Source organism: Ranitomeya variabilis, chromosome 2 (genome assembly GCF_051348905.1).
Source record: "Ranitomeya variabilis isolate aRanVar5 chromosome 2, aRanVar5.hap1, whole genome shotgun sequence".
NCBI lineage: Eukaryota > Metazoa > Chordata > Amphibia > Anura > Dendrobatidae > Ranitomeya > Ranitomeya variabilis.
In genome coordinates, this window is record NC_135233.1 from 552,624,519 (window position 1) to 552,648,614 (window position 24,096).

Sequence of the window (24,096 nt, forward strand, 5' to 3'; positions counted from 1 at the left end):
CCCTGTAGGCCCCCTGTGTCTGGTGAGATGGGGTAGAATCAGTGCCCACATGTAATTCCTGACATCAATCTTTCGATTGCCCTGCAGAGCCGTTGTTCTCCGCCGGATTGGACGGGACCAAGGGCCCGGGTGCCTGTATCACACTATTATTAACAGTAAACAGCTTGTCAAGTGTGACATATTTGGTTAGGTGGACTTCTTCCTCCCCACAGTTAAGAACTCATACTGGCACCCTCCCCTTGCGGACGTTGACCACCCCTCTGGCTGTCAGGAGGGTAGGCCTATTATCTGAGTATACAGGTTCTACCAGGGCCTGATAGTCTTTACCCCTGAGGCCTATGGCTGCCCGACACCATATTAACATTTCACTCCTGGGGGGTATTGCAATGGGGTTCGCATCACTCACTGTGACCTGGCCAATTTCACCACCAGTCAACTCCACCTGCTGTCTCTGCATCAGAGCTCTGATTTCTTTCTGCAAGGCACGTTGTTCACTGTAACCCGCTGTTTCGGCGACCTGCTGCAACAAGACAATAACTTCTGCAAGACAATTCTCTATGACATTAGTACCGATGGTCATCATGGGGTTACATTCACATCGGTCGATATCAACAACAACAATTCCCTGGGCCTCCAATTCTACCCGCCCCACCTTAATGGTGACCTCTTTATACCCCACTTGTGGCAGTGGTTGACCATTACTAGCTATTATGGAGAAATCATCATCAGGGACACGGGTAATGTCGGTGTCCTCCCAATAACGTCTATAAAGGATGTAAGGCATAGTCGTCACCTGGGAACCGGTGTCCAGCAAAGCGTTCATGGGGATACCGTCGATCACGATGGGGAGAACCGGTCGCCCTCCGATGTACTTGGCTCTCCAATTCTGCGGGCCTGATCGTCCTACGCCTGGGGGTTGGCCCTCTGCCCCAGGGGTTGCTCGTTTGACAGTACCTTGCAAGATGGCCCACCTGATGGCAGCGGCGGCAGATAGGTCGTCCATCCCGGTGAAAGCGATCGTCGTCTCTGCCTCTGGTCGATGGAACCCTTCTCTGTCGCTGCCAGGGGACATCCTCCGGTCTGGAAGCCAGCTGGATCTTCTCCTTGGGGGCCTCCTGTAGGGACTGGACAGTCCGGGCTAAGGCAGCAACGCTCTTGGTCAGCTCCTGCATCTGGAGGCATAGTCCGGCAGGGGAATCATCTTCCAGGATCTGGGCATCGGCCTCAGCGGAGACGGTTGCTTCCGGCGCCACCTCCTGGTGGTATGTGAGGGCTTGACGCTTGGGAAGTATGGCACGGCTGGGCTGTCGCTCTGGCAGCGCCTGGATGGCTTTATCTTTGAATTGCGCAAAAGTCAGGTCTGGATTCTGCATGGCCAGGAAGTGGAGCTGGGCCCTTTGGTAACTGCACAGGAGCCCCTCGATGAACCGCTCTTTCAGGACCTTATCTTCATCTTGCATGCTGCTTGGGTCACTCTGCTTGACGGCCCGCAGTGCCTCCTGAAGATTAAGGGCATAGTCCCGTAAGCTATCCTGCGGTCTCTGCTTGCACCCATAGAATGTCAATTTAATTTCTGTAGCAGCACGGGTGTCAAAGGTGGTTTTAAGCTTTGCAAAGACCTGTTGTGCAGTTCTCTTATCTGCGGCGGGCCATGATTTCACTTCCCTCAAAGCCGCTCCAAAAGAGTTGGCCTGTTATCATATGAACTTTCTGAGGCTCCGTCAAGGGATGAAACTCGAGCAGGCTACAAATCCCCTCTTTAAAGTCAGTTAACGTATGGGATTCTCCAGAGTATCACGGGAGCCAGGCGGCTCCGGGTAGATATGGCATGGAGAAGGGCATTATGGCTGTCGTAGCTGCGGCAGTGTCCGGCTGGCTAATGGGAGCGGCAAGCCCTGCGGCATCCGGCAGTGATACAAGGCCTGCGGCTGCGTCGACTGCGTGGTCTGAAGTGCCTCTGTGGCTGCGACCGCCGCCTCCGCTCCTCCGGTGTCCGACATGGCCGTTCCTCTTCCGGGATCGGCACCTCACTGCGTCTTCTCGCTCCTCGCTCTTTGCGGCCGGCTCCGCCCACGAAGCTCTGGCTCCTCCCTTCTAGCTCCACACGGCGCGGCGATGACGGATTTTGGCGGGCACTTTTGGCGGCAAGTGGCAATACACAGTCCTTGCAATAAATCACAGTTCAAGCACAATTCAGACTCAGTTCCAAGGCACACATGACCTGATTCTTCAGGCTTAAGTAGATCCTGTTCGTGACGCCAAGTTGGAGCACCCCCAGACACAGGGCCGCGGGGTACTCGATACCGGGCCTCTCAGTCTCAGTCCTGGGGTTGTCACGGTGGCTAGACCCGGTTCGTGACCCTGCTAAGGGGCGTCCAATGAAAGGTGTGATGATGGTGCGTGGTGCAAGGTGCGATGAATAACGAGGACACAGGGTTGCAGTCTCTTTACCTCTTTACTGAAGGCTTCAGGATCCGCAATCCAGAGCACTGCTAACAGGGCTGGCTGAGACCGGCCGGTCCGAAGGCACATCCAGAGTTCCCTTTGCAGGTGGAAATCAGTGCCTACCTTCTAGCGCCTGTGTGTTGTAGTACCTCCCTGCTGAGCACCACGAGATAGTCCCCACAACTGTCGTATCTGTTCTGATGTTCTTTCTCTGTCCCCCAGATGATATGGCTAGGACGCACCCGTATGACGGGGTAGGCCTGGAGTTATGGGACCCTAGAGACGCCCCTCTCCCACAATTGCCTCCTTTGTCTTCGTTAGGTGATTTAGGTGAGACAGCCAACCTATAGTTAACTGTCCTTCCGCTGTTTGAAGTAATACGTAGAGTCTCTTACTTCCTCGGTGCTCCGGCCACCGGCTACGCGTCTCAGAAGGATGTTGCCACAGTCTTAAGGGCACGACTCCTTCTGGTTCTATCTCCTCTGTGCTGTGATCTCGCTTCTCACTTCTCCGCAATATACTCCGCTTCGTGTCCTTTTTTAGGAGCCTGCCGCTATAAGACTCAAGCATGGCTCCGTAACGTTCTGTCTGTCCTAGGCCGCTGTCAGGATCCCACCCCTGACAGGTCCTCTCTCGAGCTCTCCCTAGCTCTCCCTAGCTCCTTTCTCCCTAACTTCCTGTCCAACCCCCAGTTTTACCAGAGTGTGAGGAGTGGCCTAATAGATAGAACCACCCCCCCTGGTGGCCGGAGTGTGTAGTGTAGTGTGTGTCTGCGATACCTGGTCAGGTGAACTCCTTTAGTGCAATCAGACGTACCATCACTCCCCTTAGTGGCAGAGTTACGTTACTGCAACGACCAGGACTCTGGGGCGCTGCACATGTTGTAGTACTTCCTGGGACTTGTGCACGATTGGCAAGTATCCTGCTAGTCAAAGATTACTTTACTGCATACACAGTGGCAGGTATCATGCACATTTGTAAAATCACAGATATGTAAAAGCATGACAATTAATCCAATTCTCTTAATAAACTGCAACACCAAAGAAATTAATCTCTTATAATTGCCCAGCTGCCATATCAGCAAACAGGTTATCATCACTTTTCTTTTTGTTTTTACAGTGACCTGCATGATCCATTAGAATATTAAAGGTAGAGGAGAAGAAAATGGAATGGAGTTTTCTGGCTAATGCAGATGGCATCATGAGAATTTTAAAGTCCAGCTCACTTTAGTAGGACTGATAACAGTGACACATTGTGAATGAACTGGCAAAGCCTCAGTTTCCATTACAAGGTAGTAATGACTTCATGTGAATGGCATGGATTGTAAGGCGTGATGACGAACACTGGCAGGCACTACCAGCCTTCTCCGCCAGAAACCTTTGACCAGATTAGACATTACAAAGCATAAAGAAATGCAAAGTATCATGCGGAATACACAACATTTATGATTTTTATACAAAGTCAAAAGATATATATTTTACCTCATTTCATGTAACCATATACAGTAGTATGGTCAAAACAACTGTAGGTGGAATTACTCTTAAATAGCCATAGAGACAAGTCTCCTGATAAATTTTGGAAATAAGTCCAATGTTAAAATGTACGAGCAAAGTCAACATTTACCCTACTTAAACTCAGAGGAAAGTCAAGCTAAAGGATCTGTTGTGCTAAGCCCACCATAGATCACTCAGCCGACAGCTTTCGAGTCCCCCCAAACACAGGAACTACTTTAGAAGAAGGCTGCTGCCAGAGTCCTTTGGCAGTGGCTTATTTACCAGAGAATAAATGGATAGACCTTTGGAAATAAAACCAGCTGGATCCTTCTTTCGTCAAACATCAATGTTCAGGAGAAATATTGGAGGGCGCAGCCAACTTTTTTCCAATGTGTATGGGGTCTTTTTGCTGGCTAACTTTGTAGGTGAGAGTAGAGAGTATATAGTTACCGGCAGGGCTGCTAATAGTCACGATCCTTCCTTTAGATGAACGTAGCATGGGTAATAGAGCTTTGGTTATCTCGAGTGTCCCGAAAAAGTTAACTTCCATGCAGTTTCTGTAGGTAGACATAAGGCACAGTTCCGCATCTCCAAAGTGAGCACAGTATCCAGCATTATTCACCAGTGCCCACAGCCCTAAAATAGCAAGAAGAAAGAAAACAAACCTTAAAATGGCAGAAACCACAAAAGGTTAGAGAGGTTGACAAGAAGCTGGCCGCAGTGTGCTTCCTTTACATCTGCTGGATACAGCTAGAATTTGGAAACCTTCTGGCACTGCCATACTAAGTGATTGAATAGAAAAACTATATTAAGTTATAGGACAAGAGGCGATTAATGAATCATTCTCCGAGGGAAGAAATGCTGAAAAACAAGTTAGCAGTCCTGTCCTCATTCTACCTTCTTACCAAATGTTTAGTTCTAATCTAGCTAGAATGGGGCATGGATAAAAATGCATACATCAGAATATTTTTTATTTCATAAATTGAGAGCAAAGCCCAAATACAAATACAAATACAAATACAAATACAAGAGACAATGGACAGTATTCTAATTATATTCAAGATATTCATTTTCTTGTGTAATTTTCACTGTAATCACTGAATTTTTAAATGGGAATCTGTCAGTCAACAGGTTTTGCCTCTTAGTCTAAGAGCTGTATAATGTAGAGGCAGACACCCCGATTCCAGTGATATGTCACTTACTTGGCTGCTTACTATCGTTTTTAATCAGCAGAATTTTCATTAGAGGAGTAGTAAATCTGCTGCCATATTTATTAGCTTTGGATAACCCCTTCCCTCCACCAATTGGCTGTATTCTGCCTATACACAGTGTACATAGAAAGCTGCCAGTGGTGTTGGTGGGGTTATACAGCACTCAGAATTCAGAGTACTGTTACATCGGCAGCAGAGAAAACAGTGATTTTATAAAAATTACAGCAAGCAGCCCAGCAAGTGACACTGTTCTGGAATGCCCCTATATACCTCTGTTCTTTGATGGGGTAGCAAAAAAAAAAATGGTTCTTTAAATGCATATTATGTAGTAATCATAAGGTATAGGGCCCATGAAGAGATTGAAGCCAGAAAGACTTTGTGCTTAAAGGGGTTTTCTATAGGTTAACATATAATCAGCTGAGCTGTTCCTCCTGTTCCTCAGCACTGATGTTTTGTTGATGGCTTACATGTCAAACCTACAGCACACGATCGCTTCTGCTGATCACTGAGTTTGGCGGCTCTGTCAATATGGACAACACAAGCCTCAGAGATCAGTGACTGGCTGCAGCAATGTGCACTGTTGAGGTGAGGTCCCCACTACAGCCTGGACCATTACTGGACCAGTGGTTGAGAGCCAGGGCTAGTGCAGGGGAAGGAGAGTACATGCTCAGTTTGTTACTTTATACCCATGATGACCTATGGAAGAACACTTTGAAAGCCCCTTTACACATCCTTGATATACTGTATATATGACTGATGTGCTCACCACATAACTGTAGGAACACTTACAGGTGAAGTCAAAAAGAAACAGTCTGCTCCTAACATTAACATATTGGAAGCAGTAATAGTTGGAAACCATGAACTGGGTCATGGCCGCCAAAGGATCATTGATGTGGGAAGATGAACCCAAACCATAGAAAAAAAGCATTAAGCTACTTACGGGTAGCGGCATTTTTCGGAGGCCCATGACAGCACTACGAGAGAGGGGATCCGCCCTTCAGGAACAGGAAACCTACAGAGATACAAAAGGGCGGCACCTCTCCCTATGCATCAGTTGTATATTAGAGCCTGAGAGGACTACCGTGGTTAGTAGCACACAAATATTATATATAGTTTATATACAAAACTAATCCAATACAAATACCACACGTGAGATCTATATATATATCTCATTATATACATTATAGGAAGTGCAACCCCCACGTGAATAGGGAGGGAACTAAGGGTGCTGTCATGGGCCTCCGAAAAATGCCGCTACCCGTAAGTAGCTTAATGCTTTATTCGGACTCCCATGACAGCACTACGAGAGAATTACAGAGATGTAAAACTACCTTAGGGAGGGACTATAGCTTGCAGCACCCTTAACCCGAAGGTGAGATCAGAGGAGCACCCCAAGTCCAACCGATAGTGCTTGAAAAAGGTGGAAGGGGACGACCACGTAGCTGCCTTACATATCTGGTCGATTGATACTCCAGATCTTTCCGCCCAGGATGTAGCCATGGCCCTGGTGGAATGCGCCCTCAGATTCTGCGGAGCCGGACCTCCACCTGCAGTATAAGCCAGAGAGATAGCCTCCCTAATCCACTTCGCTAGTGTGAACTTCGAAACTCTAAGCCCTTTCCTAGGACCTTGGAAGGATAAAAATAACGCATCCTCTCTCTTCCAAGCGTTAGTGACTGTGATGTATTCTAACAGGCATCTCCTAACATCTAATGTATGGAGTAGTTCTTCTTTAGCGTTAGAGGGGTTAGGGAGAAATGATGGTAACACTATCTCCTGTGATCTGTGAAAATGTGAGGCGACTTTTGGCAAATAGGCGGAGTCCGGTTTTAGGACTACTCTGTCCTGTAAAAACTCTGTATATGGGGAGAGTCTAGAGAGCGCTTGAATGTCCCCTACTCTACGAGCAGATGTTATCGCTACCAAGAACGCTGTCTTGAGGGACAATAATTTAATTGAAGCAGAATGTAAGGGCTCAAACGGTTCTCTAGTCAAGGCTGACAGGACTAGGTTGAGATCCCAAGGTACCGACCTGTTCTTGTGTATAGGTCTAGCTCTACTAGAAGCTTTTATAAACCTTGATACCCAATAGTTATTAGCAACGTTACAAGAAAACAGGGCCCCCAGGGCTGAGACTTGTACTTTTAGTGTACTCGTGGATAGGTTTAGCTCTAACCCTTTCTGCAGGAATTCTAAAATTTGGTTAATTGGTAACCCTTCTTCAATTCTGAAATCTGAAGAGGCCAAGAACTTCCTCCAGGTTCTAGAGTAGATCTTTGTTGTTATATTTTTTCTACTCTTCATAAGGGTATCAATTAAGTTTGGGGAAAAACCTCTGTTTTTTAATAATGACCTCTCAAACACCATGCCGTCAAATGGAGCCCCTTCACCTGCGGATGGGTGATCGGACCTTGATGGAGTAAATTGGGAATGTCCGGAAGTACCCAGGGGTCTTCCACCGACATGGTCCTGAGCCACGCGAACCAAGCTCTCTTGGGCCAGAAAGGGGCGACCAGTATGACCCTTGCTCGGTCCTCCCTTATTTTCCTGACCACAAGAGGTAATAGGCCCAGCGGGGGAAACGCATAAGCCAAACGGAAGTCCCATTTGATCAGGAAGGCGTCCACTGCCAACGGATTCTCCCTGGGATTCAGAGAACAGAATTTTTTTGTTTTTCTGTTGTCCCTGGTGGCAAACAGGTCCACGTCTGGATGACCCCACATGTGGACAATCTGACCGAAGATGTCTCTGTTCAGGGACCATTCCCCTTGTTTTAAGGTGTTGCGGCTTAGAAAGTCCGCTTTTATGTTTTCTTTCCCTTTTAAATGTAGAGCAGTTAAAGATAGTAAATTGCTCTCTGCTGTCTGGAGAAGGCGGTCTGCTACATCCATCAGAGATTCGGAGTGTGTTCCACCCTGGTGGTTTACGTAGGCTACTGCCACCTGGTTGTCGGAGAGGATCTTGACATGGTGACCCTGTAGATACACGAGGAGTTTTTTAACTGCTAGCTCAATAGCCATTAACTCTCTCTGATTGGAGGAAGCTGATGTTTGAGGGTCCCATAGCCCTTGAACTACGATGTCACCCATGTGCGCCCCCCATCCCGTAGGGCTGGCGTCAGTTGTTATTACACGAGTCACATGTGTCACCCAGGGAACTCCTGCCGACAGATTGCCTTCTACTAGCCACCATCTGAGAGATGTAAGTACTACTGGACTTAACGTCACCTGACCCTGCAAGGACCCCTGTAAGGCTCTATCATTGTCCAGAACCTCAAACTGTAAAGGTCTGGTATGGAATTGGGCCCAACGGACGGCAGGAATGCACGAAGTTAGGGATCCTAACAGTGACATAGCCTGTCTAAGGGTCATGGATGGTTTATTAATCGCCTTCAACACCTGTTGTTGAATGTGGAGTAATTTATCAGGCGGCAGACAGCATTGTTGGGTCTCAGAATTTAATAACAGTCCGAGGAATCTCTGAATTTTTAGGGGCTGTAAACGGGATTTGTCATAATTTATAATCCAGCCCAGATGTTCTAGTTTGGCTATGGCTGTCATTGCTTGCGAAAGGCAATGATCTGCTGAATTCCCCACAATAAGGAAATCATCCAGATAAGGTATTATGAGGATATCGGATTCTCGCAAATATGCCATAACCTCAGCGACTACCTTGGTAAATACCCTAGGAGCTGCAGAAATGCCGAAGGGAAGGGCTCGATATTGAAAATGACGAACAATTCCCTCTATAGACACCGCCACCCTCAGGAACCTCTGGAAGTTCTCATGGATAGGAACATGATAGTATGCGTCCTTAAGATCTACAACTACCATAAAGCAGTGTTTGAACAACATCTTTATTGTAGTACTGATAGACTCCATTTTGAAGGTTTTATTAACCAGGAATTCATTAAGAGATTTAAGATTAATGATGGTCCTAAATGACTTATCTGGTTTTTGAATCAGAAATAGAGGAGAGTAGAACCCTCTTCCTCTTTCTGAATCTGGGATCTCAATCAGCACCTTTTTAAGACATAAATTGGTGACTTCAGCTTCCAAAGCCGTTTGTTCAATAGAGGAGGAACGTAAGGGGGTTAATTTGAACTTATCCCGAGGCCAATGGTCAAACTCCAGTCTCAGACCATCTGATATAATGCCTCGGACCCAGTCACTATTAGTGATGTCAGACCATGCGGAAGAGAAGGCTGCCAATCTCCCTCCCACAGGGATTGCTAGTCATTGGTCTGACTTTTTACGTTCTTTTGAGGAACGGCGGAACATATAGCCCGTACCTCTCTTGCGTCTATCCTCCCATCTGAAATTATCTCTCGAGGGTGAGGACGCGCGTTTCCTTCCGCGACCAAACCTCCTTCTGTTGAAGGGGCGACGGTAAGATGCTGATGCCAGATTAGGGAACTTCTTCTTATCATCACCTGCTTTTTCAAGCAAGTCATCCAGAGTTGGTCCGAAGAGATATTCCCCTTTACATGGGATAGCGCAGAGCTTGGATCTTGATTGGATGTCACCAGACCAACATTTTAACCATAAGGCTCTACGAGCCGCGTTGGAAAGACCTGCTGCTCTGGCCGCCATTCTGACGGAATCCAGTGAAGCGTCCGACAGGAAGGCCGCAGCATCTTGAATCACTGGGAGCGCATTCAGGATTGTATTCCTGGATGCACCTTCCTTAAGTTGTGACTCTAACTGATCCAGCCAGACCATTAAGGATCTGCCTGTACACGTTGCGGCCACCGCTGGTCTCAGAGATCCGGCCGCCATCTCCCAGGTACCTTTAAGGAAGGTGTCTGCCTTCCTATCGAGCGGATCTTTAAGGGTCCCCATATCCTCAAAGGGTAATGAGGCTTTTTTGGACGCTTTCGCCACCGCCGCATCTAGCTTAGGGGCCTTGTCCCAGGTATCAACGGCTGCATCCTCAAAGGGATACCTGCGTTTTAAAGCTGGTGGTAATGAGCCTTTTTTCTCCGGCTTCTTCCACTCTCGGAGAATTAAATCTTGAACTTTATCTATCACCGGAAAGGATCTGCGCTTCTTATGGTCTAATCCGCTGAACATTATTTCCTGCCTGGAAGGTTGTGTTTTAGGCTCTTCCAGGCCCATGGTACCCCTGACCGATTTAACTAGTTTGTCCACTCGGTCCAGCGGTAGACAAAACCGGCCAGAGTCCTCTTCCGAAGACGAGGAAGAGGGAATAGAGCCATAGGAACCTTCCTCTCTTTCTTCCTCCGAAGATTCAGAGATTAAGGGAGTTTTAGGTTTTGAACTTCCCGCCTGGGATAGAGACCGCAGGGATTCCCTTACTTCCATACGGATCATCTCTTTTAAGTTAGCCGTATTTGCAGATTCTTCCGCTACCTAGGGGAGGACAATAAGGTGATACCATCTATCCGACCTGATGTCCCTTAACCCCTACCACACCTGTAGACCTCACCGTCTGTTGTATACAGGGGGCACATAATTTTTTGGGATAAGAATCTGGTAAAGGGATTCCGCACAGGGCGCACTCCTTATGTTTCGTCTTTGCACTTCTCTTCCCCTAGAATGACAAAGTATAAGGGGGCCCGCGTCACTGAGTGAACATTCACGTAGATCACTTACCAGTGTACGCCAAATCAAGGTACCGGAACACGAGGGGGTTCTTTCCCAGTCGAAGCTCTCGATCCCTGCTTGGACGAGCTTTTGCGGCTGGACTGGTCACTCCTGACATGCTCCTTCTCCAAGGGCTTCTGTCGCACATCCAGTAGCTGAGGCTGCTCACCATCACTCTCCATGATGGAAGTGTGACCAAAAGCAGGGTTCTAAATCCGACACCTGCTTAAATCCCCCCTGGGTTCCGGTCAGCAGACTGCCTGGCGTCATCCCATTGGTTTCTGCTGACCAGACCGCAGCTGGGAGGTCAGCGGTAGTTAGTGGGGAATCCGGTGTCCAGGATCGATGGGCGCCGCCATCTTGGATAGACTGCGCATGCGCAGCCATCCAGTAACCCGGAAGCGCCTGCCGACTCCGCCCCCGGCGTCACAGCACTCCGGAAACGCTCCTGGGAGCGGTGCAGGACGCCGGAGATGTGCGACAGCGCTCCGGTCGGCGCCGCTTTCCCGTCACCGCTACCCCACTCCACCGCTGCACCGCCGCATCGCTGCAAGAACCAAGGGGGCATATACTTACCAACGCCGGCATAGAATGGAGATCAGGCAATCCTCCGGACCCTGCTCCCTGCTGCCATACGCCACCGACGTGCAGTCCAGCCAGGACCACCGTGGCGCCTCCAGGGACATCCGCACCGGCCGAGGTAGGAGACCCCCCCGCTACCAGATTCGGCCGGCCGGCCTGGGATCCACTACGGAGATTTTCATCTGTAGGATCCTGTCCCTCCAGGAACAGGAAACCAACTGATGCATAGGGAGAGGTGCCGCCCTTTTGTATCTCTGTAGGTTTCCTGTTCCTGAAGGGCGGATCCCCTCTCTCGTAGTGCTGTCATGGGAGTCCGAATAAAACAAATTGTTGGGGAGAGAAAGAGGAGAGAAAGTTCATTGGTTCCACTATCCTGTGTTGGCACACACAGTGCGGTATATAGGGCGGAATAACCTCAGACTGGTTAGGCGGCCAATGCCAGCCACCGTACACTGTCAAAAGTGCCTCATCTGGTTAGATTACAGAGCTGGACCATGGATCAGTAGATTGTCAGGTCTGATAATCACAATATATTTTTCATCATGTGGAAGGCTGATGTGTTACAAGAGATGGCACCAGGATGCATTATATTAAAAATAGCATGTTAGAAAAGGCAGTATGATGCACTGGGCAATTTTTGGTAAGAGACAAGCATTGGAATTAATGTGGATTTTACTTTACCACAAGAAAGTCCAGCTCACTCACCACCAGATGCATGGACAACGTAGGGAATGTGCAGGAGCAGCAAAAAAATAAATAAAAAATAATGACATCCAGCACCAAAAAAAAAATCAGAGATTGGTTTATGAAATTACCCACAGATGATGATACAGATGAGTACAGTAACTGAAAAGTTTAGGATTACCGTAGTTATGATTAAGGATCATAATTGATCCGAAACTAGTCAGCTCCAATACATGTGTCTATCGCCAATCTAGGCTTTTACCGCACCCTTAGTGCTGGATGTTTTTTTCCCCCCTTCTGACTTACCAAAATATTGTTAAAGACCAATGGCTGTGACTTTTCAGCAGGAGAATGTGCTATACTGTGAAAACTGTACAGGAATGGTTTGCAAAACAAAGAATTCAAGGTGATGGATTGCATTGAGATCTCGGGACTTCAAGACCAAGGTAACATTTGTGAGATAAGGTGGCAAATAAGTCCTGCTTGCTGCTCCACGGAGGCCCTCTGCCAATAACCTGGTGGCAGATTCCACATAGGTTTTTAGAGTCAGTTTCTCAATAAATCAGAGCTGTTTTGGTGGAACAAGAGAACACCTCAGACACACATGGAAACCTTAGGGCACAATTTTCATTTACTTAGATGCATTTTTTAGAATTAAAAAAAATAAATAAATAAACAAAATTTTGCAGCTTTGCATCGTTTGGCTTTAATAAGCTTTTTGTTTCTCTACCAGTGATGAGTGAGTGAGCTCGTTACTTGGGTTTTCCGAGCATGCTCGGGTGTTCTCCAAGTTTCTTGGGCGTGCTCGTAGATTGTTTGTGTCCCCGCAGCTGCATGATTTGGGTCTGTTAGACTACCTGAACACATGCAGGGATTGCCTGTTTGTTAGACAGCCTGAATACATGTGGGGATTCCTAACAGCCGCAAATCATGCAGCTTCGGCGACACAAACAATCTACGAGCATGTCCAAGATACTCAGAGAACACCCGGGCATGCTCAGAAAACCCAAGTAACGAGCACACTCGCTCATCACTATTCTCTACACATTAGATTAGCTGCCAGCAATCTTGTTCATCAGTGTGATGAAAAGTTTACCAGTTCCTCTAAGCAAATTTATGACAACATCCAAGTTCAGCTCAGCTTTGATGTGGTCTTAAGTCAGCAGGGGAGTTCAAAGAAAAAGTAAAATCTCCCAATCAAAACAAGTTCACTCACAGATTATGTCACCTCATTCTGTTATTGTACTAAAAAAAACAAGTTGGTGAATTCCCAAATGCAGCAAACTACAAGTCCGAATTGATTTTTTCAGCTACACAGGTGTACAAGTGCAAGGCAAAAACTGACATGAAAGCAGGCGCATGTTCATAAAAACATACCAACTTCTTCCGTTTTCTCCCTTATGATTTGAGAAGCTCTCTTAATGTCCTCAGGTTTGGTCAGGTCCATTTGGATTATGGTTAACTGATCCGAGCATCTCTTCTGCAGATCCTTGGCACCTGGGCTCTGCAGATCCAGCACACTTGCAATCACGCTGAAGCCCATTTGATCCATTTTATGAGCAGCGGCATTTCCAAAACCAGAATCACATCCTGTAAAGAAAAGAATCTGCATAAGTAACAAAAGGGTTTTCAGCATTTTATGGTCCAGCAATAAATATTGTTACTGGATTTTATGAATATCCTTTCACAGAGATCTAATCTTCAGTTGAAGGATAACCTTGCACCAATGAGAATAACGGCTTGGAATCTAGATGCATTTTTTTTTGGTTCACTTCTGATGCAAGCTGTGTAGGTATAGATAATATGGATACATTTTAAATTCTTTAACATTGAACCTTATGGTGATAGAAGTTGGGTTCAGTAGAAGCAGCCAAGTCCTTGCAGCTGTATTATTGACACAATGCGCATATTATGACTGTCTGATACCAGCGTTAGCAATTTAAAGAAGCCATTTTTATCCTCTAATATATTGCAATCATATTGTATAGCACTGTGTACTTACAATTGCTCATTTTGTCTTTCTACTTAGTAAATTCTTCTCTTTTTCATTACGTCTATGACATCATGTGATTAAAAATGACTGGCTGAATCCTTCTAAGCGCTAAGTAGAAACTGGCAGTCTGTTTTCACTGCATGAGTTAACCCCCTATTCAACTCCTGATCCGCTCCTCCCACCTGCCAGGTAGAATTGTAGGGCTAGTGATGACTCGAAGGGAAAATTGACCCCTCCTGTTTTTACATAGAGCTTAGACAAAGTCAGCTAGTCTGCTTTTATTCACATGAGGTCATAGACCTAATGGAAAAGAAGAATTTGCTGGGTAGAAAGACAAAATGAGCAATTATAAGTACACAGTGCTATATAATAGGATGACTGAAGTATATTAAGATAAAACTTTGATGGGGTGTCTCTTTAATAGGGACTAGTGAGGAGCAAATATACTCGTTGCTCTGGTTTTCCCGAACATGCTTGAGTGGTCTCCGAGTATTTGTTAGTGTTCGGAGATATAGTTTTCATCGCCTCAGCTGAATGATTTGCAGCTATTAGACAGCTTGATTACATGTGGGGATTCCCTAGCAACCAGGCAACCCCCACATGTACTCAGGCTGGCTAGTAGCTGTAAATCATTCAGCTGAGGCGATGAAAACTAAATCTCCGAACACTAACAAATACTCAGAGACCACCTGAGCAACGAGTATACTCGTTCATCACTAATAGGGACCTAAATTAAATTTTGATTAGTGTACAAAAACAGTTTGCAGTATAACAATCATGTAGCGGTAGATCTTGACATCCTCACATTTCACTCCAGTTCCCCACCCAGTCTCCTCCTGCGTTTCTGGTGTTGTTGTAATGTCATCAGAAGAAACGTGTGTTGAGGCACCAAAAACATCTGTCACCACATCTGCAGCTTTTGTGGTGGGATAGGCAAGTGATGAGGAGAGTATACATCTATACACCCCCCCTCAGAAAAGACCTCGCGCATAGTAAAAGACATTCGATTTGCATCAAATTGGAAGGGAATTAAACTTCCTGTCCAAATGCGAGCCAACTACCAAATTCAATGTTTTCGCAGACTGGCTCATCACTATTTAGCAATACATAACCAGTGTAACTAAACATGACTAAGTGCCAAATCAAGAACTTGTCATGGACTCATCGTAAAAAACAAACTAGTCTATGTCCCAAGATATTGTTCAATAATTTCAAAACTGGAAATTTGTTGGGTTAGAGATGATCAAGTACAACTTGTAAATAATGCCTCGGCATTACCTTAAGGATTTCATTTTTATGTTCATGCCATGGTAGTACAAAGTATTTAAGATAGAAAGAAAAAGATCTTTGGCACTTCCATCTGGTTGCAGGAAAATATAAGAAAATACTTGTAAAAAAAAAATTGTTATATTGACCTCCACCGGATAGAAGTGCCAAATATCTTTTTCTTTCAGTTACCGCTGTGCTCCATAAGCAGATATTGGCCCTCACCAGCTAAAGCTATCCTGGCTTTCTCAGACAATCGACAGGCTTGGCAAAATCCTTTCCGCTTTGTATTTTTTTTTTTTTTAATCTAAAATCCAGGCCAGGGTTTCTCCGGAAACCTGCAGTACATGGAGATTAGCGGAATCCCTGCACATTCTGTTAATACCCAGCATCAATTATGAACAGACAATAAAGTTTTCCTTGAACAGATAAAGTTTCATGTGTAGACCTCAAGGTCTTATGTAATCCATTTACATAGCAAGTCCTAATGGAAGCAAGTAACCACATAAAGGACATATTTTATTTACTTTCTTAGAAAAGACAGTGCAACCAGACCCTGGGGGAAGTTGTAACATAACAGTCAGTTATGCAATGTTTGGATCTTGAACATACCAGTTAAGTGATTTAGCCTCTGTGGAAGAAAAGGTAAAAAAGAAATACATTGTAAAGGAATTTAAGAAAAGGTTCCTTAGCCAAATCTTTCCTTTGGGCAGGATCTACTGGTGCAAAGGCGAGTAGAGCACACAACAAAACCAGGTATAGCCCATGATTAAGTTTTTGCGGTCTCTGAAAAAAATATTGTGGCACCCCTGAGGTCCGGTTGCCACAGAGGTACTGCACCTCATCCAGAGGTGTGGGACTCCGCTCTCGGGTAAGGAGGGGGCACAATACAGGGCTCACACACTTGCATCCAACATCACAACACTTTAGCTTGGCAAGTTGGGCAGATCCTAGAAAAAGGGGTGGGATCTCACTCAGGCAAGAAGGGTGGTGACAGTTGGAGGGAAGGGAGTAGTCAGTCTGTTGGGAGAGAGAGAAGAGCAGATGTGCGCAATTGAGGGGAGGTAGATGCAGTGAGACGTGCAGAAAAGAGCTCCCAGAGAGAGGGAGCTAGAGAAAAGGTGAAGCTACATAAATAAGGGGTCCTAGGGGCACGGGTAGTGAGGAATCCACCCGTGGGGCCCACATCCACGCCGACCATAGTTGGGTGGAGGGACCAGGCCGCAGTTGGGGAACCGGCCCCCCAAGACTACTGGAGAACTACAAGCCTCAGCTAGCAAGCCGGAGGCTGTAGTATCTATATGAGCTACAGCCCCATCCACACATTCACTGAAAAGGCAGCCACATAGGACCAAGGGGTCCAGACAGATGTCGCATGACAAGATCCGAGGCTGCTGGCTTGGGACACTGTGTGAAGGCACAGGGAAGGAAATGAACATAAGAAGGGGTCCTGGAAAAGTGCATCCAAATTATCTGAGAGCTGGCTGGACCACAAACCCAGAGGACACAGCATCCCAGCTGGGGACTGCATCCAAGAACTGTGAGCAAAAGCGTGGTAACTGCATCCTGCCATGTCCCCTGAATTATTACTGCGTCATCCACCCTGCACTACAACATTCACTTCCACCAACATTAACTTTAACTCTTTAAATGCCCTAGGACTAATCTCTACCTTTGGAGAGCTGTAACAACTCTGCTGCATCACCATCAGCCCCAGTGGTCTCTTTGAGCAGCGTCGGCCATCACTGACTGAGTACCACAGGTGGCGTCACAAACAATCTCCCCATAAACTTTAATTCCCCTTCATTTCATTAATTTTTCATTGGACGCCCAGGGCCACTGCTGCCGTGACAACCCTTTTAAGAACAGTCGGACCCGGCCCGAGTACTCCATGGCCCTAGCAGGCGCTAAAATATTCATTTTTTGGTATGAACTTCTTAAAGTTCTTGCCACATTACAGAAATTTGGCTTCATGAGCAAACTCATGGCACAGTCTGTCATCTATAGTGGTAGCTTCAAGGTGCTTTTTGGTTTGCATTGATGCCATTGAAGCAATGTGGACATTCTGTGAGTACCAAGAAAACTTATGTTCCTTGAGTTGGCATTTGGGGGAAAAAAACAATTTAGTTGATAAAGATATGGTAGTACATATCACTTTCAAATTTGGTCAAGAAATTGGTTTTTCCAACAGTCCGGTTTTACATGTGTAACATTCAAGCTCAAAGTCCTCATTTGTATGGAGTACAGACTGCAGGTCTCCTGATCAGACCTGAACAGCTGCACTTATCCATATGGAGGTGATGAGTATGGATACATGACCTGTAACCTGTCTGGACATAGTGGTCCAATCATGGGCCAGTTTTCACAGGTCTAAAATGAACTGTTTTGTCTTGTTAAATCACCCCCAACAGCCAAGTCCATCATCAATAACACTCGACAGAGAATACATGTGTCATCCTTGACTAGATTGGAGAAAGCACTTGTCGCTCCTTTTCCTGCATCTCATCTTACCAGAGATGAAGAATTGGACATCATTTTTAAAGGAACAATTGTAAAAATATGGCTGTACACTGGACAGCAAGTCTCAATTTTCTCTTAAAAATCGGGTCTTGATCAACTGTTTTGTCCAGATAGAAATCAGAACAAATTGCATTCTAGAAAAAAGAGGTCTTATCTAGCACTAAAGGCCCCTGTACACCTTAGATATGGCTGCTGGCCAAACAATGCTTCCGCTAATTGATCGGTCAGCAGTCATCTTGGCCGTCTGTGCTATACGCATGAGAACTCATTAGGCCGATGGCAACCTTCTCATAAAAGGCATAAGATCTAACAGACATCTCTGGTGGCAGCTTCTCTCTGGGAGAACAGAAAATCGGCAGCCAAAATAGGACACGTCCGATCAACATCAACCCTGGCAATCAGTTGAATGGTGCCCCCATACACATTGGAGCATTATCATTAGTCTAATAAATAATGGGGGCTTAAGGGTGTCTAGTGCCATATGATCACACAGCACCTTATTTAAATAATTTTTCTTAGAACCAATGAAGGAACATGAAGTGTATACAAAACTATCCTAATGTGGGTCAAAGTATCATTTATAGAAATTAAATAATTAAACCTATTGACAATCTATTTATAATAGTCACCATCCATGGCCATAATATGATGAAGTGTTTATGTGCATAATGCTACTCTATTTACCAAAAATAAGGTGCATGCGATCACATCATTATACCTGTGTGGTGTGCCAATACTGCTGTGTCTCATCCAGATGCGCGTTTCGCCTATTCTTCTTCCGGGGGCGTGTATTAGTGAGGAGTAGGGTTGAGTGAAACGAATCGGACAAATTAAAAAAATCGCCGACTTTCGGGAAAGATCCTAGTGTGGGATCGGCCATGCGGTCAGCGATCTTCGCGCCAAAGTCGCGTTTCGTATGACGCGTTCAGCGCCATTTCTCAGCCAATGAAGGAGGACGCACAGTGTGGGCAGCGTGATGACATAGGTCTCGGTCCCCACCATCTTAGAGAAGGGCATGACAGTGATTTGCTTGCTTTCTGCGGCATCACATGGGGTATAAAGGGGCGTGCACGCCAACCGCCATCTTACTTCTGCCGATCTTAGCATAGGGAGAGATTGCTGCAGCTTCGTCAAAAGAAGGGATATAGTTAGGGAGGGAAGATTAACCCCCAAACCGCTTGTGCTGTAGCGATTTCCACTGTCCAACACCACCTTTGTTTTGCAGGGACAGTGGAGGCCCAAAGATATAGCATCAGCTCTGTAGCTTATTAGGCTGCCTTATAAGGCTCCCTGATAGCTGCATTGCTGTTTGCACCGCTGCTGTGCAAACCAACTGCTTTTTTAAAAGCAAAAATCCTGTTGCTCCTTTCTGCACAGTTATCTTGTTTATTTGTCCACACTTGTGTGCAGCAGTCCTTTTTGTTGCTGCCATACTTGTCCTGAGATCATTGTAGGGAGATTGAAATTGTACTACAGTCATTGGATTTTTTTCAGATATCTTCCAGCCACTTTCTGCCACTTACATTGTGTTGTATTACACACTGGGCCTGAGTTGTGGTGCTGTCTCCCCCCAAAAAAAGGGAGATTCAAATTGTCACAAAGTGGATATACGTCAGTTCTGTTAGTTTGTCATATATCAGCCAGCCACGTTCTGCCACTTACATTGTGTTGTAAAATACACTGGGCCTGAGTTTGGGTTCAGTCTCCCCCCCAAAAAAAGTGAGATTCAAATTCTCACAAAGTGGATATACTAGAGTCCTGTTAGTTTGTGGTATATCAGCCAGCCACTTTCTGCCACGTACATTTTGTAGTGTAATACACTGGGCCTGGGTTTTGGTGCAGTCTTCCCCCCCAAAAAAAGGGATATTTAAATTCTCAACAAGTTTATATACACCTTCTACCTTGTTTTACAGTACCATATAACGGTTGTTATTTTGGTTACATTTTCCCAAAAATGAGGAACTCTGGTGGAAGAGGCCGTGGGCGGTCGTTGCCAGCTGGTAATGATGTTGGTGGTGGAGCATCTGGTGGTAGTGGGAAAAGCAAAATAGCACCTAAATCTCGAGGTGTTAAGCCAGGGTCATCGTCTGGCTACACAAGGCCTCAAAGGCTCCCTTATCTGGGAGTAGGAAAACCGCTTTTAAATCCGGAGCAGCAGGAAAAAGTTTTGGCTTTCCTTGCTGACTCAGCCTCTAGCTCTTTCGCCTCCTCTTCAGAAAGTTCGAAATATAAAAGCAGAGAGTCGTCAGTGGATGCTCCTTGTCAGGAACAAGTCGCTTCCTTGTGTCCTTCACCCAAACCAAAACTGAAAGATGCGGCAGGAGACACTACTGGTTACTCCATGGAGCGCTTTACACATACCGTGCCTGGGTTAGAAAGGAAAATTGTTAACAGCCCATTACAAGATGAAATCGGACATGGAGTGTACAGATGCACAGCCACAGCTAGATTATTATGCTGTTCCATTGACTCAGATCACTACAATGCCCTCACAGTGTACTCAGCCAGAATCTGACCCTGATGAGACTATGGTACCCCGTCCCAAACGCTATAGCACCTTACACGGTGAAACAGAGGAAGGTGCACATGACATTGAAGAGGAGGTGATAGATGACCCAGTTGTTGATGCAGATTGGCAGCCATTGGGGGAAGAGGGTGCCGCTGCCAGTAGCTCAGAAGCTGAGGAGGATGATCCGCAGCAGCCATCTACATCGCAACAGCTGTCACTTGGCAGGCCCGTATCAGGCCAAAAACGTTTGTCAAAAACAAAAACAGTTTTAGAACAGCGTGGCCATCCAGTGAAAGTAGCACAGCATGCAATGCCTTAAAATGTTATCCATAGTAGGAAGAGTGCAGTGTGGCAATTTTTTAACCAAGATCCGAATGATCAGTCAAAAGATATCTGTAAGAAATGCTCAAAGACCTTTAGCAGAGGGAAGAATCTCCAAAATTTAAATAAAACGTAGACATTTAACCAGCATGTACTTGCAAGCCTGGACTAACTACCAAACGTCCCGTACCGTTGGTGCACCTGCTCAGAATGAAGGTAGTCAGCAATGCTACATTGCTTCCCTCACGGTAAGCCCACAGGTTAGGACACCACCAGCAGCAAATGTGGAGGTATCGTCGCAAGGCCAAAGCAGTCAGGGAATCACAAGGTTCTTGGTAGGAAACACTGTATGTAGGCCAACATCAAGAATACCATCACCAACCCTTTCTCAATCTGCCATGTCCACCACCACCCCCGCTAGTTCCACCATATGCAGCTCTCCAGTCCAGCTCACCCTACAAGAGACTCTCGTTAGGAAAAGGAAGTACTCATCCTCTCATCCGCGTACTCAGGGTTTGAACGCCCACATTGCTAGACTAATCTCGTTAGAGATGATGCCCTACCGGTTGGTTGAAAGCAAAGCTTTCAAAGCCCTGATGGCCTACGCAGTACCACGCTATGACCTACCCAGTCGGCACTTCTTTGCGAGAAAAGCCATCCCAGCCCTCCACCAGAATGTCAAAGACCGCATTGTCCATGCACTCAGGCAATCAGTCAGTAGAAAGGTGCACCTCACAACAGATGCATGGACCAGTAGGCATGGCCAGGGACATTACGTGTCCATCACGGTGCACTGGGTTAATGTGGTGGATGCAGGGTCCACAGGGGACAGCCATAGTGGGACAGTTCTGCCTAGCCCACGGTCTAGGAAACAGTTGGCTGTAGGCATTCGCCACCCCTCCTCCTCCAGAAGCGAAAGCTCGTCCACAGAGGGCAGTCGCACGACCACTCCATCCGCAGCTGCCAGTGTTGCACACGAGGTGTCCCATTATGGAACAGCTAGTGGTAAGCGTCAGCAGGCTGTGTTACAAATGAAGTGTTTGGGCGACAACAGACACACCGCGGAAGTACTGGCCGAGTACTTGCAGCAAGAAACTCAGTCATGGCTGGGCAGTGTACATCTTGAGACAGGCAAGGTAGACAGTGATAACGAAAGGAATTTTATGGCTGCCATAGCCCTTTCAGAACTGAAACACATACCTTGCCTGGCTCACACCTTGAACCTGGTGGTGCAGTGCTTCCTGATAAATTATCCCGGGTTACCAGCCCTGCTCCTGAAGGTGCGAAGACTTTGCTCGCACATCCGCCGGTCACCCGTACACTCCAGCCGTATGCTGAACCATCAGCGATCGCTGAATCTTCCCCAGCACCGCCTAATAATTGACGTTGCAACAAGGTGGAACTCCACACTGCACATGCTTCAGAGGCTGTGTGAACAGAGGTGCGCTGTAATTTATTTGTGGGAGGATACACATACACAGGCAGGCAGTTGGATGGCAGACATGGAGTTGTCTGGTGTGCAGTGGTCGAAGCTACAAGACCTCTGTCAAGTCCTTCAGTGTTTTGAGGAATGCACACGGCTGGTAAGTGCAGACGACGCCATCATAAGCATCCCACTAATGGAAAGTTTGACGCACATTAAGGAGCAGGTGTCTGTCATCAAGGCTTCCCTCCTCCTTGGCTGCAGTCAGCCATTGTCTGCTCAGGGAACTCTCCTGGAGGAGGTGGCGGATGAAGAGGAAAAGGAGGAGGAGGAAGATGATGGGGATGAATATTTATGGGAAGAGGATGCTTCTCAGGGGGCAATAGAAACTGGTGGCGTTGCAAGGTCAGGTACAGGGTTTTTGCGGGACACAAGTGATGTTGATTTGCAAGAAAGTGCTCCTCAACCCAGCACAAGCAGTGAATTGACACCTGGAACACTGACCCACATGGCTGAGTATGCCTTGCGTATCCTTAAAAGGAACCCCCGCATTATCAAAATGATGACCGATGACGATTACTGGTTGGCCTGCCTCCTGGATCCACGATATGAAGGAAAAATTACAAAATATCATGCCACAAGAGAACATTGAGCAAATATTGGCTACCAAACAAGCAACTCTTGTAGACTGTTTGCTGGGAATGCCTGAACCACACAGCGGCAGTGATGGTTCTCACACGAGCTGTAGGGGGCAACATGGCAGAGGTGTTAGAGGTGCACAAATACGAAGTGGCTTTGGACAGAGGGGTTTTATGACCAGGTTGTGGAGTGATTTCGCAATGACCGCAGACACGACAGGTACTGCTGCATCGATTCAAAGTGACAGGAGACAGCATTTGTCCAGTATGGTTGCTTACTATTTTTCCTCCCTTATCGATGTTCTCCCTCACAGGTCATTCCCCTTTTATTATTGGGCATCTAAAATAGACACCTGGCCTCAATTGACAGAATATGCATTACAGGAGCTCGCTTGCCCTGCTGCTAGTGTGCTATCAGAAAGAGTCTTCAGTGCTGCTGGTTCAATACTGACCGAAAAAAGGACACGTCTGGCTACCCGAAATGTTGATGATCTAACCTTCATTAAGATGAACCAATCATGGATTTCAAATTATTTTGCCCCACCTTCCCCTGCTGACACCTAGCTTGCCTGAAAAATGTCTTGCTTTTGGCCTCCTCTTACTGACTGCTCCAATTCCTCCATTTGCAGCTGATGAATGTCCACCATAGGCCATTTTTATACCTCCCTAAATAGGCTGACTCCCCCCATAGGGCCGTGGTCACCACTTGGCGCAAGCACCCGTGCAAGTGCCGTTTGCCTGGACAGGTGGGTGTGCCCACTCTTGGGCGACGGTACTGGCACAGGGTCCCTCATAGTACAATGAAGTGTCTCCGACTGTGGTGGTGCACAACCAACGTCAGACACACCGTCGTAATATGAGGGGCCCTGTGCCAGTACCGCCGCCCACGAGAGAGTGTTCCCCCCCAGCTCGAACAGTGCTTGCAAAACTTACCTCTCCCTGCTCCACCACTGTGTAGTCTGTGCAGTTAAATCCTTCAATGGCACTGCCAATACAAATTTGTTGAAATGATAGATGATAGTTAAAGTATACAGGGGCCTGGCCTCCATTTAGACCAGTTAATACTTTGCGCCAACTACCACTGTCTGCTACTCAGCAGAGGAGCCCACCCCTGTACCTAGCTATGCCACCTGTTTATTTATGAACATTTTTTTGGCAGACATTTAGTCTACTTACTTATTTGGGCCTAGTAACTGTGTCAGCCAGTCCTTACAGTTGTCCTCCACTGAACAAAGCTATGCCGCCTGTGTACTCCTGTTACCAATTTTTAACTGCTTTTAGCCTACTTTTTTATTTTGGGCCTCTACCTGTGTTTCCTCCTCATCCTGCCCATTGCCCAGCCACTGCTAGATGAGTCTGCTGGTACAGTGACCCAGACCACTACATTCCCCTTTCACTCTACACA

The 24,096-nt window shown here is 46.6% G+C and overlaps 1 protein-coding gene across 1 annotated transcript in view; it reads right to left on the bottom strand.

The window, feature by feature from the left end:
- The window catches only part of HSD11B2 (hydroxysteroid 11-beta dehydrogenase 2), a 109,652-nt gene that overhangs the window by 13,431 nt on the left and 72,125 nt on the right, over nt 1–24,096 (bottom strand). Inside the window, exons 2-3 of the mRNA XM_077288192.1 lie at nt 13,399–13,611; nt 4,389–4,574 (exon numbers count right to left, since the gene is read on the bottom strand). Of these exons, the coding sequence (XP_077144307.1) occupies nt 4,389–4,574; nt 13,399–13,611 (399 nt within the window). The remainder of the gene's footprint in view (nt 1–4,388; nt 4,575–13,398; nt 13,612–24,096) is intronic.